The sequence below is a fragment of the Balaenoptera musculus genome, chromosome 15, assembly GCF_009873245.2.
Source record: "Balaenoptera musculus isolate JJ_BM4_2016_0621 chromosome 15, mBalMus1.pri.v3, whole genome shotgun sequence".
NCBI classification, from domain to species: Eukaryota; Metazoa; Chordata; class Mammalia; order Artiodactyla; family Balaenopteridae; genus Balaenoptera; species Balaenoptera musculus.
Genome location: NC_045799.1, coordinates 68,507,523 through 68,528,746, shown reverse-complemented (window position 1 = coordinate 68,528,746; position 21,224 = coordinate 68,507,523). Strand labels below are relative to the sequence as shown.

At 41.1% G+C, this 21,224-nt stretch overlaps 1 protein-coding gene across 4 annotated transcripts in view; it reads right to left on the bottom strand.

Moving 5' to 3' along the window:
- TNRC6A (trinucleotide repeat containing adaptor 6A) overlaps positions 1-21,224 on the bottom strand; it is a 97,251-nt gene that overhangs the window by 23,936 nt on the left and 52,091 nt on the right. For all 4 annotated transcript variants that reach the window (XM_036825871.1, XM_036825874.1, XM_036825872.1 and 1 more), the window contains 12 exons: positions 13,423-15,996; positions 11,907-12,083; positions 10,836-11,011; positions 9,675-9,707; positions 8,011-8,091; positions 7,559-7,610; positions 2,508-2,650; positions 1,968-2,114; positions 1,668-1,805; positions 1,054-1,182; positions 525-602; positions 51-261 (listed from right to left, as the gene is read on the bottom strand). In XM_036825871.1, the coding sequence (XP_036681766.1) occupies positions 51-261; positions 525-602; positions 1,054-1,182; positions 1,668-1,805; positions 1,968-2,114; positions 2,508-2,650; positions 7,559-7,610; positions 8,011-8,091; positions 9,675-9,707; positions 10,836-11,011; positions 11,907-12,083; positions 13,423-15,996 (3,939 nt within the window). The remainder of the gene's footprint in view (positions 1-50; positions 262-524; positions 603-1,053; positions 1,183-1,667; positions 1,806-1,967; positions 2,115-2,507; positions 2,651-7,558; positions 7,611-8,010; positions 8,092-9,674; positions 9,708-10,835; positions 11,012-11,906; positions 12,084-13,422; positions 15,997-21,224) is intronic.

The following is a 21,224-nucleotide window of genomic DNA, read 5'->3' as shown; positions in this document are numbered from 1 at the left end:
CTTGTGGTCATGAAGCACCAGCCGAATGCTTTGGCCAAGGAGAAACCCACCTATGGGGAAGTTGCTGAAAGCATTTATTGGTGATGGCCCTTTTTGCAGCTCAGGTGTAGTGTGGGGCATGACATTTTCAAGGAAAGATTTCATGGCTGGCTGATGGAGTGACTGCTGCTGAGACGGCGGAGTCTGTTGCTTCACCAACAGGTTTGGATCAAGTTGACGAGATGGTTGCATCATCTGCTGCTGCACACTAAGAGGTCGACCCTTAAAACGACAAGATGACTGTGAAAAATTGTGGAGAAAAGTCTTTACAGACACCTTCATTCCCCTTCGTTTTTGAATTCACTTCCTTCTCAGCAGGAAGGTGAAGAATCACTATATACCAGTTAATAAGACTTCTGGGCAGACAGAAGACTTAATAAACAACCTTTTCCATTATAGTTTAATAAAGGCATTTCGACTGTCCTCTTACGATGGAACTGATATAAGTTGAGAACAAGCAAAGCAAAGGGAAGGATCAGATCTACCTGCTGGTCTTGCTGCTGCCGGTTCCCAGAAGGCACGCTTCTCTGACTCTGCGCCCTTTGCTGCTGCGCTAACAATCGCTGGAGGGAAGATTGCAAAAAGGTCATCAGTATCACGTCATCATAGACTAGCGTGCCCTAGAGTGACGGTGGCAGAGGGACCTACAAAGGCATGGTTTCATCTAGTCAATGCCCACATGCCCTGCCTCATCTAATATCTCTTGTTTGGACTCTCTGGCCTCCAGCCATTCTGTTGAATTCAGTCTTTTGCTCAATCTAAACTTCCACTTCACCAGGGAAATTTCTCCTGATCATCATACCCCGACCACCAGCCCAGACTTGGCTGGCCTTGCTCACAGAGCACCCTGCCCTTCGAGTTCACCATCTGTCTTCACACATGGACTGTACGCTCCCTGAAGGCCATGACTATGCCCGTTTTGTTTCCTGCAACACTTCCTGGGCACATTCTAGTGTTTAGCACACAGCAGACACTCAATAAATGTACACTGAATAAGGCTATTATTCTACTTACCTGTAACTGGGAGATCTGAGAAAGCTGGTTTAGTTGGGATAGCTGGTTCAGCATGGCTACCTGCTGAGGGCCAAAGAGCGGATTCAGGCCACCGTTGTTTGGTGCATACTTCAGCAATGAAACTGGAACCTTAGGATCACAATGGTAGGTTAATAATAACAGTAAATAAAAGTAACTCAAGCTAACAAAATGTACTGTGTATTTTAAATTATCAGTAGAGCAATTAAAATTTGTGGACTATTACTGGGGGGGGGGATTGTGTTCTAATAATTTTCTTTCTTGACTTCACTAATTTATTGTTCACATATATTTTCACGTGTTAAGTATACAGCGACAGAGATGAATCTTAAGCCAGTCAATTTACTTTGCTATTGTCTTCCTCCCCTCAAGGTATTTTATGAAAGAGAATGATAAATTTTAGATTTAAATTATCTTTGACTCATTTTCTTCACCCTACCCACATCCCTCTGTAATAATAACTAATTCAGAATTAGTTTCATCTCAAAGTTGCCAATAAATACTATGATGATCAACTAGTCATCTCATTCAAATAAAAATGTATTCAAGGTTCTTTTCCAGATAGAGAGCAGAGAACACAGTGGGAACTTATCGACCTGAGGGGAGAGTAACGGAGGAGGCACTTGAGCACGGAGATGAGGCTGAGATGAACTGAGAGGCTGTGCTGGCGGCTGCTGCATGCCCCGGGGTTGTGCTGCTGTGTTTCCAACACCAAACATACTGGGATTGCCATTCTACGGAACAAACAACCGCCACCAAGTAACACTGGGATTCTTTAGGGATAAACACCTCATTACCACACTGAAATATTGATTTAAACACAGCAACTACATGTAAGAGAGATCTTATTACTTATACAAATCAACAGAGAGCCTAAAATACTCATGTGGACTTACCTGTCTAACAGAATTCAAGTTTTGCATACCCAGCCCTGCTATGGAGCCAAGGGCCTGGTTAGGTAGTGCACTATTTGAAGGGGGAAGCTTCATGCTTTGACTGGACATAAACTGCATGTTTTGGGATTCATCTGCTACAATGCCATCCTGATTGGACAGACAGAAAGATGTGCAACACCAGCCAAGCAAACAAGTGGAAGGGAGAAATCATTGCAGGAACAGAAGAGAAGTCATATGACATTCCAGCATCAACAGGAAACAGGTAGAAAACAGAAGAGATCGGATTAGTGTTAATTCTAGAGTACATAAAAAGAACCAAACATACTTTATGGGATTAAGAGGAAAATATAAATGCAACCCCTATGATAAATCGAGACATAAAAGGACAATGAACTACAAGTCCAGTAATATTTGGCACTGGGTTATAACACTTTATATTATATTAAATGTTCTAAATTGTTAATGAGAAAATTATGCTATTAAGTGTATTGCTTTCTTAGCCACAGGGTAAAACAAACAAAAAACAAACGAACAACTTACCTTATCAAAATAAGGACTGCGCTCCATGGAAGACTCTTTGGAAATCTGAGGCCGAGAACCAGGGCCTTTCCCGACCGTTCGATTGTAATCACCAATATTTAGGCTATGTTTATCTATCTCCATTCGTTTGTCTTGTAACATTCCTAATAAATGCAGGAGACTACGTTATCAAGTAGGAAGATAATTAACCTAGATGGTTTCAGATAAATGTACAGTAGAAAGAAAAATACTCACTTCCAAACCAAAATGACTTCTGCCTTGACCAGGACATGTGAAGAATGCACTAGCATTTAACAAATCTTGCATTCCTCACAAGTTGGGTTTAGCGAATACTGTTATTTTATTGAACCAAATTAACTTGAAAATAGACTAGGAAATAGACGGTTAAGACATCTTTGTTCATCTATAATCTGCTTAATTTTAAAATAACAACATAGTTTGCAATAACAAACAACAGAAGTAGCACCAAGACAAGCCATCATCTAGCAGATGCTTACAAAGTGCCAGGCACCGTTCTGAACGTGCATTCTCATTTAATGCTAATAACTCTACTATCATCACCCCCATTTAGCAGACAGGGAAAGGTCTTCCTCTTTTCTCAGGGTTTGCTCCGCTCTCCTCATTCTGACTAAGCTGCAATAAATATGACCTCCTCTCATGGAAAGCCCCGGTCCGGCAAAAAATCTTTACTCAAAATAGCCAGCTCCCAGGCTACAATCCTACTTAAACAAATCTCTAACTTCACATCCTTATCTTATTATACCCGTTCTGGGTTCTCTTTCTCCTCCTCTTTCCATAGCTGAGCCCACTTCTTTGTGTTTCTTCGATGCTGGGATGTACTCAGTATGTTCAAGGTCTCACTCTTTCAATTCTCTCTCTCTCAAACTGGCCTCCCTCAGGCTTATTCACTACCAAGGTGACCCTCAAATACAAATGCCTACTCTGACTTCACTCCTGTGCTCAGTCGCACATCTTCAACTGCCTGCTAAGCACAGCCACTTGAATGCCCCTTTGTCACTTTTGACAGGTGAAACCAAGCACATGATATCGCCCCTAGATCCTCATGGGACTCAAAAGTGGCATCTTCATTCTCCTAGTCACACAGCCTTGAGACCTTGGTTTTTACCTTGCGAAAATACCTTCTCCTCCCATTTCCCAGTTCCTCAGGCTCCACATTTTCTCAGTCCTCAGATCTCACCCATAATTTCTTTGCAACTGCTGTCCTTCTTTGACATGCCTGCTGCTGCAGCCACCACAACACTCACCCCTACTACCCTCATCCTAGGCAAGTGGAAAAGAAAAATTTTAACAAAAGGAAAGTATTCTTAAAATAGGTACAATTTTCAAATGCTGCTGCTTTCCAGAAGTACTGGTCCAGATATGTGAATAACCCACCTTTCAGCACTTGTAATTAAGAGCTCTCCCTTAAATGGCAACGAACTTTTTTTTTTTTTGGCAACGAACTTTTGCAACAACCTCTCCTCTGTTCTCTTTCGCCCGTTAACGGTGTCACCATTCACTGACGCACCCAAGCTAGCCATCTTGAACTCTTTTCCTCACTCTCCACATCTAATCTTGTAACCAAACCCAACCAACTCTTCTTCCAAGTCTCTCTCCAAGCTGTTCTTTCCTAACAATCCACATTATTTTTGCCTACCTAAATAAAATCTTTTCAAAAAGTGGCACGATACATCCTCTCTCCAAACCACTCCTCCAACCATTCCGCGTCACTTTATTCATTCAGTCATTCATTCATTTATTTAGTTTTGGCTGCGTTGGGTCTTTGTTGCTGCGCGCAGGCTTTTCTCTAGTTGCGGCGAGTGGGGGCTACTCTTCATTGCGGTGCGTGGGCTTCTCACTGCGGTGGCTTCCCTTGTTGCGGAGCATGGGCTCTAGGCACACGGGCTTCAGTAGTTGTGGCACACAAGCTCAGAAGCTGTGGCTTGTGGGCTCTAGAGCACAGGCTCAGTAGTTGTGGTGCACAAGCTGAGCCGCTCCGCGGCATGTGGGATCTTCCTGGACCAGGGCTTGAACTCGTGTGCCCTGAATTGGCAGGCAGATTCTTAACCACTGGGCCACCAGGGAAGTCCCCGCATCACTTTAAAAACCATCTGAGTGCCAAATGTGGCAGCCGCCCCTTGACCAATCCTTTAAGAAGGCCCTTGGCTAAAGTTACCAATGACTTGTCCTAACCCCCAGGATCAAATCCATTCCAAGACAATCACTTTCCTCTTCTCAAATCTCTATTCTCATCTGACTACTGAAAAATTACTCTATTCTACTCTAACTTGTTCCATTTCTCCTCAGATCTTTCCTTAAATGTCATTATTCCCCCTAGAGTTTGTCTTTGGTCCATTACTCTATAAGCCTCCAGCCAACCTTCTTTTTTTGTTAAACTTTTTTACCTTTTTTTTTTCCTGGCCGTGCTGGCGCAGCTTGTAGGATCTTAGTTCCCCGACCAGGGATCGAACCCAGGCCTTTGGCCGTGAAAGCGTGGAGTCCTAACCACTGGACGACCAGGGAATTCCCTAGTCAACCTATTTTTGAGGCTGTACTATCATCAGTGTCTAGTTACACTTACTATCTCCAGCCCTATCTCTTCTAAGCTCCACATCCAGATTTTCTACTGCTTACTGGACATCACCACATGGTTGTCATAGCAACTTTAAACTCAGTAACCTTGTCTATCAAACCTGTTTCTCCTACTATATTTCCTATCTCAAATAATGGCCAGTTATTGATTTATTGTCTCTCAGCTCCAAATTCACACTTTTTGACTGCTCTGTGAAAATATCTGGGCTCTACATTTCTTTCCTTCGCCAGTTGGCACTGAGGCTTTGTCACTAGAGGGCGCCGGAGAGACACTGCAGGCGGCAGTTTTGCCTATGTGCCCTTGGCGGCTTTGGCAGTGCTTCCAGCTTCTCCTGTGCCCTACACTTGCAGTGCAGGGTGGTCAGCCTCGCTCGGAGGCCACCTTCTCCCAGCATTCCCACGTACCTCCAAGCAGCTTTGTAGCAGAGTGTCTAAGGTGAGACATCTCTCCATGAACAGCTTTTCCCAGCACCCTAGAAGGGTAGATTTCCAGCAAGTTCCAACAGCACAGCAGCACAGCAACCTCTCTGCCATTCAGTGAGCCATGGAGGAGGCAGAGCCTTGTCATCACAGGAATAGACACATATTCTGGATACGGACTTTTCTCCCCTGCCATCCATGATCTCACAAAAGGCCTTATCCATCACTCCTCACAGCACTGTGAGGACGTGATCAAGGAACTCATTTCATAGTAAAGGAAGTAGAGTAATGGGCTTAACTAACTGGTCTTACCACATATATCATCACCCAAAAGTAGCTAGCCAAACTGATAGGTACAAGTGGTTCCTGAAGACCCAGTTACAAAGCAAGCTGAAAGACAACATCCTAAAAGGATGGGCTTCTGTCCTACAGGATGCAGTTAAGAACCGATGTCACTGAACCAGCTGGCAAGGGGGCGGGGGGGTCACCTGCTGGCTGGAGTGACTGACTCTGATTACCAAGGGGGACCTGGTTTCCTGCTACAAAATGAAGGCAGCGAAGACTCTGGAATCCGGGCAGGTGGGCAGGGGGTGGGTGTGTGCTTCTGGGGGTGCTTCTTAGTAATTCCATGCCCAGTAGTAAAGGTTAATGAAAAAACTATAACAACCAAAAAAGGCAAGGTGACTGAGGGCTCAGACCCTGCAGGAATGAAGGTTTGGGTCACTCCACCAGCAGAAGAACCCAGAGCAGCTGAGGTGCTGGCTGACAGTGGGGAAGTATGGAATGGGTAGTAAAAGAAGGAAGCCAAAGATACCAACGAGAGCTTGTGACCAATTACAGAAATAAGGATGGCAGTAGTTTTGCATGTTATCTATTGCTTATCTGTATAGGCCATTTTCTTTTCTCTTCCCTTTTTTCACTTTTTAAGCTGTTGAACAGCTGTTTAAGCTGTTGATTTTACAATTTAGTCTTTAGGTTACTTCTTATACCTGCTATTCATATATTCATATATTCTTGAGGAGTCTCGTTATTACCTCTTCCTAGCCAATCCCTCATTAGTCTAATAGTGATTCTTTACATTTGTATTAAACTTTCCCTGTTCAAATTACTATGTAGTTTCTCTCTTCTGCCTGGACTCAGACTAATACAACAGCAACAGTACCACATACTAAACTGTCCAGGCAAGAAAGCTGGGAATTATCTTTTACCACACCCTCACCCTCATCCTCCATAGCAAATCGATTCAAGCCAGTTATCAACTTTTATTGATTCTAATTCCTATATCTCCACTGAATTAAGATTCCTCCCACCAACTGTCTTAGTTTAGAGCTTTGAAAATTCTCACCGGCTACAGCAACAAATCTCTAACTGGTTTTGCTATGTTTAGTATCTTTTAGTCTTCCTCTGCTGCCAATGTTTTCTGCCCCAAGATATTTTCAATCTACAGCCATGATTATTTTTGTAAAACATAAAATCAAATCATTTCATTCTCCTGGCTTAAAATTCTTTAATCCCATACTTTCAGAATAAAGCTCAGACACCCAAGCTCCTCATGATTTAGCACCTACCTCGTTTTCTAGCAACCTCACCTAGGTAAAGCTTTTACCGTCACCACACTCCCACCACCTCAACCAATTTATATTTCTTCTTCCATTACGTGGAACTACTTGTTATTTCTCCAGTATGGTTTAAGATATCTCTATCATGTATCTGGGTCTTTGTACACACTGTTCCCTAAATTAAGAAGACTATATCACTCAACCTGGATAACTTATTCTTGACAGGACTACATTTGAGGTAACCAAAGACTAACAGTACCACTACCTTAGATCTGCACAGTGACTTACACTTTAAAAGGCACACTAACTCATAAAATCCCCACATTCTAATGTATGCTAGAGAGAATAGGAACACTGAAACAGAAACCCAGGTCTCCCTCTCCTGGTCAAGGTCAGTGCTCTTTTAGTAGGATCATGTCACAGATAAGTTTCTCCATCAATGATGAATATAAAACTCAAACTGATTTAATTTTTTCTTACCTCCAGAAAGGTCCATCTTATTGCTCTGTACATTTTCTTCTGGTGAGTCTCTCTGAAGAAGCAAAAAGTAGCATGTTAGTAGACCTTAATTTATCAATGAAAATAAATTAAAAGTGAAGAATTTTACTTTATTTCCTTATCTGTGAAATTTAAGTGGCTCATAAAACTTCATTTTTCACTAATATGATAAAAAAAAATTTTAAAAATAAGACGTGAAAAAAAAAGATACGTGATCAATGTTTTTAGCTAAAACTATAAAAATAAAGAAGACCTCAAAGCCAAAAAAAAAAAAAAAAGAAAAGAAAAAGACCTCATGGAAAATTTTATTCTAACCTCAGCATATTCATAAGGACTCAAAAGAATTATTTGTTAAGAAAACAAAAAAATGAAATTAGGGTAAGTTTATGGATCACCATTAAAAGGGGAGGAGGTCGCCAAGAAAACATACTTACCGAAAAACTGATATTTGAAAACTGTTTAACAAATGGATTTATCCATGCTTCTTCTTGTTTGTTTCCACCTTTCATCATTCCCTTTGTAAAATAAAAGAGTAGAAAGATGCCATGGCCATCTCTATTTATCTGGGTATAGTGATGGATTAATAAAACTTCAAGACAATTCCCAACTCTCATTTTTAGCCAATAAATTTCTCCTCCAACCAACTCTTCTCACAGAGTTGTTCATAATTAAAAATCAACTTATTTGATTTTCAACTTCCTTTGCTCCAGTCCTCTGGTATAGCTGTAATGCACAGAGAAATCTCTAAAGGCAAGCAGTCAGAAGGAAAAGACAGAAGCAAAGGGCCTTGATGACCCACAAAAAGTAAAAAGGTCCTCTGGATAATGGAGAACTATTCATCCGACAGTTTCCAATTTATAAATGAACTGTGTCCTACAAGATTAATTATAATTTGGATTTGTAGAATTCTCACACAAAACCAAAGTAAGAAGAGTCACCAGGTTTCAGGTTAGTCCAAAGAAACCAATTAAACCCATAATTTAATTATGCTATGTGCACTGTACTGAAAAAACACCATATGTTTCCATATGAAAGAATATTTTAAAATTCCAATTTATGCTGCCAAGAACACAATATCCCCAGCAGCAACTAAAGCTGGGATTCCTCCTACTTGGTGTTGGCTTTCTGTGGCTGCTTAGGGTATGGGAGGTACGGAAACTACTTGGAGACATGACTTGAGATAATAAATGGTCCATGATTAGCAGTCTGGTAGATGGGGAGGCTGGAAGCCATAGAGACCAAGGCCTCCCATTAACGTGAGGATCACAGAACCATTCTCAGTTTGTTGCCTTCATTTCCCTTTCCCATTGCTACTACCTATTCCTTCTGACTGTGGAACAGAACACAGCTTCGTAATTTCCCCCTAACTGCAGGTCTCTGAAGCAAGCATCTAACCCTTTCCAAGGTTTCTGAAGTAGGCTTTGATTCCTTTTCCTTTTTCACCCCCACCCCATGCCTAACTGGTTGCCAAGACCTGTCTCTTTTATTCCAAATGTCTCTCACAACAATCCCTTCTACTAAATATTTATTCTTGCTTCCCAATTCAGGCTGTCCTATCTAACCAGAATGAATGCAGAAGCTTCCTAACTAAGATCACTAACTCTGGTCTCTCCTCTGTTCCAATTTATCTTTCATACTATCACTGGTTAGCTTTCTTTAAAGAAATTAATTTTAAAAACCAAACTGATGTTGCCTTCTATTCAATTTGATTGGCTCCATATTTTATACAAAATAAAGCTCAAATTCTCTGGCATGTTACTGAGAACACTTTGGTATCTGCCCCTAATCTAACTACAGATTAGACTGTCACCTCTTCCCTAAAATTCTGTATTTTAGTAACATCAGGCTAACACTTTCCCTAACACACCCCACTCCCAGGCATCTTCCAAATTCAAGCTAACACTCCTTAGAGCAACTCTTAATGCCCCATACTAGACCCTGAGCTCCTTGAAGGTATGCTCTTATCCTAGTGTTTCTGAACCCCCAGCACCAAGCACAGTACCTGGCACACAGCAGAGGCTAAATAAATATTTGCAGTTGCTTTCTAAAAGATTTTTACTAGTAGAAACAAAGGAGAAAGAGTAAAAAGGCTACACACCCTTTCCCTTCTCCTTTTTTTGCCACTCAGACCCTGTAAGGAAAGACAAAGTCACAAAACAGCATGGTCCAGTGGGAAGAACACAGGGTTTGGAATTGGAAGACCTAAACTTAAGTCCTTGCTCTGTCACTTACTAGTTATGCAACTTTGGGCAAGTCACCACTTTTTCCAGTCTCAAATTCCTCATCAGTATTCTATCTCAGAAGGTTATGAGGATCAAATGATTTATGTAAAATATGGGAAAGCACTTCATAAGCTATATGGTGAGGCAATAGGCAAATTCAGCCAAATGAAAAATTTTTAAAATGAAAATGGCAGGTCCTAGACTTAGAATCCCAGGATAAAAAGGGAGGGACCCTGGCAGTGAACTACTGGGTATTTGACTTCTAAGGTCCCTCAAAAAGAAACTGTTCTCAAATAGGGTGGAGAGGATATATCAGAATCACCTGGGGGACTAGGCACATATTTTCGAAACGGTCCCCAAGAAAATCTGACACCAGTGTTCTCAAACCTGGCTCTGCATCAGAAACATTCAGAGAGCTTGTTCAGGACAAGAAACTTGGTCCAATTTCCAAAACAACAGTAGCCTAGGGTATAGGAAATTATACTTTTTAAACAAATGCCATACAATTCTGATGAACAGCCAGGTTTGGGATAAGATCTGTCCACATTTAAAAGCAAAACAAAACTCTATTCATTCCTAGGGATTTTTGTCACAGGACCTTTCAGGGTGGAGAAGGGACAAAGATGGGGGATGAATGAGGAGGATGGTAACTCTGGGTAATGGGGAGGTCGGGGACTCCAGCTGAGGAGGTGGAATGGGAGACGAACTGGCAGTGGGATGGAAAGAGTCGACATGGAGATTTGCCCTTCTCTTCATCCTCGGCACTGCAGGCACCACCCTGGGGCGAGGGGTTGTCCCAGGCAGCACTGGTGGAGGGGGAGGAGGAGAGAAATCCCAAGCTGTAGCAGTGGGGAGAAAGGAAGTTCCTGTAGTCTCGTGTTTTTCTAGGTGGCTGCCCATACAAGAGGTTCTACCTAAGTTGGGGACTGCATAGACTATACTGATTGCCATAAACGGGTAGGCAGGACATTAGTTTTCTGTGGGTAAACTACCTTTGGAATTTAAAGTTTCAAGGGCTTTGCCCTTGAAATGTTTACCTTCGACGACATTTTCTTTGTATATGGTGGCCAATTTAAAGATGAATTAAGCTCTTGAGATGAATTACTATTCCACATTCCAATCTCTACATCCTCTTCCTCTTCCCAGCCAGTGGGGCGATTTCCAGGTAATGGCATATCATCACCACACCAGCCATCTTGCATAGATTTTGGCCCTGATTGTGGATTTGTGATAAAGAGAAACATGCTTTAATCAAACAATTCTCTCTGGAGGCTGAGCATTCATTAAGCAGGCAGAGCTGGGGGAGAACCTAAAAAACCCTCTTTTATCTCCCTTACCAGATCTGCATGGCAAAAACGTATGTTATATGCTGAGCTAAAAGCTACGTTAAACAAGAATTTATTTTTATTAAAATTTTCAATAAAACACCTGCCATGCTTTTACAAATCAGAGGGTTCCTAAACATGGGACATCGGTGGCATTCTTGTTCGTACTTGCTTAGCAAGCTGCATGGTGACGCACAGGGCCAAGAGGATGAACAGAATTTTTAAAAATTAATTTTAATACATATTTTTAAGGAGAATGGCCCAGAAGTACAGCAAGTCAAAAGCAGAAAGTATTTCATCTCTATACTCGGCCTTTGGAATTCCTATGGGAATAGTGACAATGTTCATCTGAATATTGAGGGTCCTTCCTGAACTCTGTTCATTTTCTGTGTAATATTCAGGGAATTATCTGGAACCTGAGCCAGACAGTTTGGACATGTGTCCCCATGACTATTATACTCAGCCTCTCGTGCTGGATAGCATGAAAGTTGCTTGACTATTTCTAAATAATCCAGTTTGGTAAAATATAATTTAGATTTGGTGAAGTACATGCAAATCATTAATAGTTATACACTTCTAAGAAAAAGAAAAGATAGGAAATTCAGAAAGGTAATAAAGCAAACCACGTTAACAAGTTCAAAGAGCCAAACAGATAGTGAAATCTTCTAGTATGATAATACACAGATACATTATCAATGACGTAAGCGTTATCCAATTACTTAATTATAGTCAATGAGATCACCACTGCTACAAAACGGAAACCAGGAATTATCAATAACTTACCAGATTTGCTTAATGCTTGTGGACCAACAGAGCTGGAGCCCCACGTGGACGTGCTGGATGCCGCAGCAATGGGTTCGCCCCAGCTGGGACCACTGTCTACGGGTTTACCCCATGCCGAAGTACCATTATCCACAGTTGTGGCTGGAGTAGAAGTCTCACCCCAGGGCTCACCCCAGCCTTTAGAAAGTGTGGGAAAAGAAGTCATCAGCACATGGTAGGGGCAATAAGGAATACTTAGGGAACAAAAAGAAGAAGACCTTCACATTTATGTATTAAATAATAATGTTGTGATAGGCAGAAAGGATGGCATCTGTTTTATGTAAAGAAGACAAATAATTTCCCATTATTGTAATTTAACTATACGGTATGAATTTTTTTTTCACCTCTTCTTTCAGAATTGCCCTCTGGGTGTACAGCAGATTCTTTTGAATAACCTTAATTATGGCAAGTCATCCTCCTTTGAAGATGAATTTAACTCCTGGAAAAGTCAAGTCATTCTGAGTCAAACCTAGTGAATTAAAGCAGGTGATCAAGCTGGGTACAGTATGTGTATAAAATTTTTACTATACTATTCAACATCACTGTTCTGGAAAAAGCAATTTACTATAAGACTAATAATAGGTAGGCATCCTACTTTTATACATGCTGAACAATGCTTCTTAAAAATTTTTTATTAGGTTGTCCAAAGCAAGGCAAAGCCAAGCCATAAACACATTGTTTAAAAGAACCAAAACAGCCTTTCCCTTAGACACATACCTGTTTTTTCTAAGAATTATATCTAAATTAATAATACTCAGAAAAAAAATTAGGTGCTGAAAGGTTAGTTCATGAAAACACTTCTGTCTCTACATCCAATGGGATTAATTATTCAATAAAACCTCCATTAACAAAGACAACACATCTCAATGACAACTAATGAAAAATGTCATTGTCAAGATAATTTGCAGAGGATAGGAATTAGTTCCTTGCTATAAGACATAAGTGGAATATACTAGAAAGATATTATTAAATGTTTTAAGCAAACATACATACACGCTATATCCAATAGACTTAGATTTCATGCTCACTTAAGTAAATTCCTTCTAAGGCCAAATATAGTACCTAGTTTTTTAGAGAGCACTGTGCTTATTAGATACTTGTTTTATTTCTGCGGATATTTCAGTCAAATAATAAAACCAAAACGTGATGGCTTGACTCAGAAGAACTGAAAAATGTGTACAGCATTCCAGCTTGACATCACTTTTCCAATTCTGCCTTCTACAGCATTCCTAACAGAGAATGGAGTATGTGGGATTCACAGCCAACACTGCCAAAGGCAGAGCCCTGTTCCCTGATGGTAAACACCTTCCGCATAATTTTCTTCCCTATAAACTTCTCCTGGATTAGAGTTAAAAAAAGCTTTGTGTGCACATCCAAATACTTCGTTAAACAAATCTTATAATAACAGTAACTTGAAACAAGGTTCACAATACTGTGAAGTACTTTGTAACACAGACTCCATAAAATAAAAACTTACCAGAGCCACTGCTTGCCTCTTTGTTTGAGATGGCACTTGCAGATGGTAGCAACTGATGTACCTGTGCTTGCTGGTCTGAACGGCTGCTGCCATTTGGGACGTTTTTGTTCCACATGTTCACATTTTTGTAGTTGTATTTGCTTGGATCTCCCCAAGCTGAAGTTCCATCATCGATCTCCATTTTGCGACGTATGGATTCTGGGGATGGTTCCTCCCAGCCTGTGGGCTCTTCTTCTTTTGTTGGGGCTGGTATAGGTCCTCCCAGCCAGCCTGTACCAGGAGGTTTGCCTGTAGCTGATGGGATTCCCCAAGATCCGACATCTTGTTGCTTGTTCCAGTCTGGAGAACTGACTGGCTTTGACGAATCTCCCCAACCTAGAGACTGATTAGACTTTGGAGGATCTCCCCATCCCTGGGAAGGATTCGGTTTAGAAGATTCATCCCATCCTGATGAATTATTTGGATTTATGTTATTTCCCCAAGTAAAAGAACTAGTTTTACCAAGTTCGTTCCAACCAGAAACGGACCTATCACTGTCACTACCTCCTGAGCTAGATTTCTTATTAGCCTCACCCCAATGGTTACTCCTTGAAGTTTCTCCCCAGTTATCACTGGCAGAAACGGACCAACCTTGGTTTGATTTTTGTCCATCACCCCATCCCTGTTTGTTCTTTTGCGAATCATTCCATGCAGACTTCTCTTCTTTGCAATTCCCCCACTGATTGCTCTTGGCCATTCCTGTAGCAGCAGAATCATCTTCCCATCCCCCCTGGCAGTTTGAGCCTTTGGAATCTCCCCACCTCAGAGTAGGTTTGGGATCTCCCCACCCCGATACAGATGAGGTATCATTACTACTAGGGCTAGTCTTATCTGTACATGCCCCTGAGTTAAAAGTCTGTGTTGCAGAGCTTCCCCAGGCCTCTGTCCCATTGTCAGTCTTTCTTTCCCCTCTAGGTGATGTTTCGGTATCCCAGGCAGTATTCTGCTTAATAGGAGTCTGTCCCCAACCAGAGTTGGATAGGACACGTGGATCTAAGTCAGTTCTGTTTACAATGCTTTGGAGTAATGTGTGCTGATCAATTTTTCGTCTCTCTCTACTCTGATTTTCCCCAGTTACTTTTTCCTCGAGGCGTCCAGTGCTTTCTGTACTACCTTCACTCTCCACTGTACCTCCCGTTTTGGCCCACACACTGTTTTGCTCATTTGTCTGAGATGTGGCAGAACCCTGATCCTCTTCCTCAGTAGATTTCCATCCGTTTGTAAACTTCTTACCATTGCCATTTGCACTGTCACTGGAATGCTGATTGCTAGGCAGTTTGCTCCATTCCACGCTGGGTATATTAGTGCCAGTGTTTTGTGCAGGAGTTCCCCATCCTCTTCGACTTCCTCCAGAATTTGCACCATTTCCCCATGATGCACTCTGGGAATTCACTGCCCCAGACTCCCACACACCTCCTCCTTTATTTGTGTTAACTTGAAAGTTAGTGCCCATAGGCCCGTTTATGCCAGGCTGCATTAGAGTTGCATTCACAGTGTCACCATTAGCTTGGCCATTAGGGCTTGAACATTTGTCTCCAGAGTAATTAGAACCATAGGCACCCCATGTAGTACCGTAAGAGCCTCCACTTTTTGACTCTCCATTGCTAAGGTGAGAAAGGGAAGTGCCATTTACAACCGACGGAGCCTGTATCTGAGGATGATTCATTGTGCTCACACGCCAGGCCCCTGTATTACTAGGCAGTTCGTTATTCTGTACTGAACCGGAGTTTGGTAAACTAGAGGTCACAAAGTTAGTAGTGTTATTTGGTCCAGTCATTTCAGTGGTAATATTTTGAGGTTGACCACTGAATGAAACCTTCTGTGTACCACTTACTTCAGATTCACAAGTTTCCTGAAGGCTTCCCCAGGTACCATGGGTAGAAGAACCACCCACTTTAGAGTTAATACTCTGATTGTTAGGCATCTGGCCTAAGGTACTGCACTGAATACTGATGCCAGAACTACCACTCCCTACAGGCCCTTTTAGGGCAAGTCCGTTGTTCTCTAACACTGGCCAGGCACCATGGTTGCTAGCTGAATTCAAAGTGCTTGGATTTAACCCTCCATTTGATGAAGAACTTACAGTGCCCCAAGCATTCATTCTATTGTTGCTACTTTCTGATTTGCTTTCAGGAGCATCCACAGAGACCTGACATGTGCTTATTATGGCTCCATGGGAAAAACCCCATGGCCCAGTACTACTTCCATGGCCCACATTATTGCTGCTGCTACCAACCACAAACTTGTTTTGGGATCCAAGTCCAGTGCTATTCCGAAGGCCATCATTTTCACCACCTGTGCTCCCTGAAGCCATGATAGTGACGTTTCTCTCTGATTCAGAACTGGAGGCAGAATCAGCGTCCACACATTCTGAGGCCAACTCTGGATCACTGCCAGGGACTGAGGGCCATGCTTCTTTTTCAGGCGAGTCGTTTACAACAGCATTCTTACAGTTTGTGCTAGAGTCACCTGTAGAAGACACAGGTCCCCGCTGCGAATTTTCATAATGGGATCCTGAAGTATTGTGGTTTATATCTAGAATAAAGGAGAAGCACAGAAATGTATGAAATGTTTGGAAAACTGATGAATATATTATAAATGTACGTGGCTCCTCAACATCAACAAGATATAATACTTGGCAGTGTAATTACAAGGGCATTGGTTATATCTCAGCCACCAATTTTCCATATCCAATAATTAATTCCACATAGGCAGGGAATTTTGCTGCTTTGTTCATGGATGTTATTCCAAGAGCCTAGAGCAGTACCTGGAACATAAGAGTTCCTCAATAAATATTTGAATGAGTGAATTGTTAACATATCAGCAAGTAAAGAATTTGGAGTCAGGAAGGACAAGGTAGTAATGATGTATTAGGATAATGGAGCAACCCAGGCTTGGAGGCCCAACATGGGAAAGAAGGGGCTGGGATATAAATGGTTAAGGACAAGTGAACAGGCCAAACTTGATAAAATGTATTAGAAATATATTAGGAATCCTTTTCTGTCCATACTTTTTTAGAATAGCTTTTTCACACAACTGTTTTGGGTATTACAACAAGTTTATAAGAATTATAAAGCCTTTTCCATTATATTTCCATTTCATTAGTGTTCATATTCAATCTGAAAAATACTGCATGCAAGTAAAAATAATTTTAGTTCTACTCTCCTTCATAAAAATGTCTTAATAGCCATGTTTATTAGAAGACAACAGAAAAATGGCTGATATGCTGAAGATCAAAGTTATTATGATTAAAAAACCAACTGCTGACATTTGAAGACATTAATGACGAGTCACATAATCCTATCTTAGACTTACTGCTATGTACTGATGTTATCATCTAGTTATTGTACTGCATGTACGGCAGGCAGTTTTAGTGCTTCTAATGCTTTCCCAAATTCATTACTCTCATTCAGTTTAAGGATCTGGTAGTTAGAACTCCTCAGAGATATTAACCTGCATAAGATGTTTGCATTTAGACTGTCCCTAGCGGGTTGCTCATACTGTAGTTCTCTACTACAGTAGTAACCAGAATCATATGTAGTGTTTCTAAGTAATACATATGCTCAAGTCATGTCCCAGATGCAATGAACCAACCACCAGGCATTGTAAGCCCAGAAAGTAAGTGTCACTCACTATAAGGGTATTGCTAATATGGAAAATCAGGTTCATCTTGCATCATTTTCTCTCAAAGCACAATTGTTAAGCAGCAAAAGGTGATGAGCTAGAAAGAGTAGCAAAAAAAAGGACTAGACAGAGACCAAAAATGTATACATAATTCACCAGATATAGATATACAGATATATATTTTAAAGTTCTGTGACTCTGACTTCTGCTCTCTGATTAAGAATCATTTGGCAGTTTTAAGCTGCCAAGTAAAGCTTTTCATCTTTCAGTGCCCATGAGGAGGATTCTTCTCATGAAATAAAGGACACTAAAATGTCACTCAGTCTCACTGGGTAAAAGCAAATCAACAGACCAGCACTGCACTGTCAGCAACACCATTTGACACGCTGGAGCACGTGCTTTATGTGCAATGTTGTCACAGAATCCTTGAAACAACCCTAGAGCACAGGCATTACCTTCACTTTACAGATGAGGAAATCGAGGCTCAAAGGTGGTAGAAAATAAGGTAAGAAAGGCAAGAATCATCATTAGGTAAAAAAGCAAGGTGGCCCAGAACATGGCTGGAACTCTAGAGATACCCAGGTGCAAGTCTGGACTCTATGTAGTAGCTGTATGACCAAACCTGCAAAATGGGGATACAAACAGTACGTACGTACTTCTTTACCTGGTTGTTTAGTTAACCTACTGTCATACGCGAAGTATGTAGCTCAGTGCCGGTTTCAAGTAAGTGCTCCATGAAGGGCAGTTTGGCGTAGTGATTTAGAGCAAAACTCTGAAGCCAGCCTGCTTGGGTTTAAAAGTCGCTCTGCCATTTACCAGCTATGTGACCACAGGTAAGATCCTCAATCTTTCTGTGCCTTAGTTTCTTCATCTGTAAAGTGGGAATAGTAACAATACCTATCTCACACAGCTGTGAGGATTAAATGATTAATAATTAAAAGTGCTTTGAACCATATCTGATCCAGATTAGGTACTTAATAAATGAGGACCATTATTTTCACTAATTAATGTGTATCAGTGATTATCATTATTTTTCAGTCCTATCTCTAAAGCACATGTCATTCCACCATGCCTCCCTCATGAAGAACAAAATTAGAAATCATATAAGAAATTGCTTACTTTTAAATCTCCATTTAGGTATCTCAAAAAGGATGCCAGCTCCTAGATTATACCCCTACAGGTGCCTCCTCCCAAAGGAAAAAAACAATCATGCTTCTTTACTAGTTTTCCTCATCTCAGTAAGTTTCCTAAAACCTAACATTTATCCTTGATTCCTTCCTGTCCAAAACATCATGAAGTCCCAAATCCATCCAGTTTTCTCCAAATCTAAAACAAGCAAGTCATCATCATCATCATCTCATGGACTACAGCAAAATGGGATGAAAAAAGATACTAACTGTAATGGCCACAAAAACTATAAAGGAAGTTGGGGGACTTCCCTTGTGGCGCAGTGGTTAAAAATCCGCCTGCCAATGCGGGGGACACAGGTTCAAGCCCTGGTCCCGGAAGATCCCACATGCCACGGAGCAACTAAGCCCGTGCACAACAACTACTGAACCTGCGTGCTGCAACTACTGAAGCCCGTGCGCCTAGAGCCCGTGATCCTCAACAAGAGAAGCCACCACAATGAGAAATCCGCACACCACAACAAAGAGTAGCCCCGCTCGCCGCAACCAGAGAAAGCCCGCACGCAGCAATGAAGACCCAACACAGCCAAAAAATAAAAAACTATAAAGGAAGTTGGAATAAAGCTAACATAAATACTTAAAAAGTCATATATGATAAAACTTTACTGCAGGCCATAGCAGACAACTTGATTAAGTATAGAAACTTGTTCCTCAATAGGAAAATATAACAATGTTCCTTTTAAGTTTAATTCAATTATAAAAAAATTACTAACAAGAGTCTGTAATTTGATTAAAGTGATTTAAAAGTTCACGTAAAACAAATAAGAGGATTAAAAAAACTCTTGTTATCATGTAACAGTTAAATAGCACTGTACTACCAGAGTACATAAGAACTTCAATTGAACAGAAAAAGTAATCCAGAAACAGACCCAAGTATATTATCTAAGGTTATATGTCAACGGTTAGCATTTTAAATCAGCAAAAGAAAAGGAATATTCAATACTTTATAAAGATTTTTAAAAATGGACAACCTATCAAAAACAATTCCAAATGATTCAGTGTTAAGACGAAACCAAGAAGTTATTTGTGAATGAGAATTTTTTATACATAAAAGCAAAGAAAGAAACCATTAAAAAAACAGAGATTTGACTACTTACAAGTTTGTGCTTTTTTTTAATGCCCAAATACATCAAAAGCAAAAAGCCCCAGAAAACAGCAGAATACACTTTGCAAACCAATTCTATCACCTTTAATGTTAGTGAAACTTTCTCTCACAATCTGGTCATGACCTAGTTTGGAGGTGGTAATGTTCTAAATTTGCCTTTTGCCGTGTACTCCCATGCATTTTAGGAAAATAAGAGATGCCATCAGTAATTATTAGCTAAAATTACATTTTTAATCTGGAATCTACTTGACACTTTCCCAAAAACCTAAACTAAAAGGTATCTCGGGCTTCTCTGGTGGTGCAGCGGTTGAGAGTCCGCCTGCCGACGCAGGGGACACGGGTTCGAGCCCTGGTCTGGGAAGATCCCACACGCCGTGGAGCAACTGGGCCCATGAGCCACAGCTACTGAGCCTGCGCGTCTGGAGCCCGTGCTCCGCACAGAAACGAAGACCCAACACAGCCAAAAATAAATAGATTTATTAAAAAAATAAAATAAAATAAAAAAGGTATCTCAAAACCTGCATTTACCAAGGCTGGATCACAAAGACATTTTTGTTATGAAAAACACTGCAGCTTAGATAGAAAAATAAAAATCTAAGAGTAGGGGAGTGGGGTAGGGAGTCGGGGTGGGGGTGGGGAGATTACTAGCCTGACTAAAATTATAAAAAGTGCAGGACTCCTCAGCAATCACGACTAAAACATTTCCGAGTCGGAGACTACTTCAGAATTGGAAGAAGTCAAATAATATATTTCCCTTACACATAAGGAAGCCAAAAGCCAACATTACAAATGATCTGGAAGATGAACATATAGAAACATCATTAAGTAGAAGATGATAATTACACTTTTCCAGGAAATGGGAGGAAAGGGGACAGTTCAGTATTACTGAGTGTAATGCAAAATACAAATTTTAAACTAAGATTTGGAAGACTGCACTGAGAAACATCTGAAATCCAAAATATCACCAGCATCCTACTCTCATACAAAATTGCCTTAGGAGGACTGAGGGCAGCTCTAGTACCATACCTCAAAAAGAGTATTAAAAAAAAAAAGGAATTCCCTGGCGGTCCAGTGGTTAGGACTCTGCGCTTTCACTGCCGAGGGCCCTGGTTCAATTCCTGGTCGGGGAACTAAGATCCCGCAAGCCATGAGGCATGGCCAAAGGAAGAAAAAAAAAAAGGACATAGCAGTGCATTACGTAGCACCTATTCAGAAAGAAGATATGTGGGGTAGAGCAAAGACTAGTGATAATTCAAGGGAATTGCATAATTCACTCAGGAAGAATTTAGATCCAGGAAAATTCATACAATTTTCTAATTAAATATGTATCATGTAACAAAATGGCTAAATATGTGCATTCTGCCTTAAAGACTTCCAATCTCACCAAAAAGAAAGACCTTCAGAAGTTAACAGTATATAGGTTTTATAGTATTTCCAGGAAGTATGAACTGTTATCATTGGGAATATGAGAACCTTAGAGGCACAATTTCAAATAGTATTTGAGTGAGAAAGTTAAAAATGTTTCCTTAGGGACTTCTCTGGTGGCACAGTGGTTAAGAATCCGCCTGCCAATGCAGGTTTGAGCCCTGGTCCGGGAAGATCCCACATGCCGCAGAGGAACTAAACCCGTGCGCCACAACTACTGAGCCTGTGCTCTAGAGCCCGCGAGCCACAACTACTGAAGCCCACGCGCCTAGAGCCTGCGCTCCACAACAAGAGAAGCCACCACAATGAGAAGCCCGCGCACCGCAGCGAAGAGTAGCCCCCGCTCACCGCATATAGGGAAAGCCTGTGCGCAGCAACGAAGACCCAACGCAGCCAAAAAAAATTAAAAAAAAAAATGTATC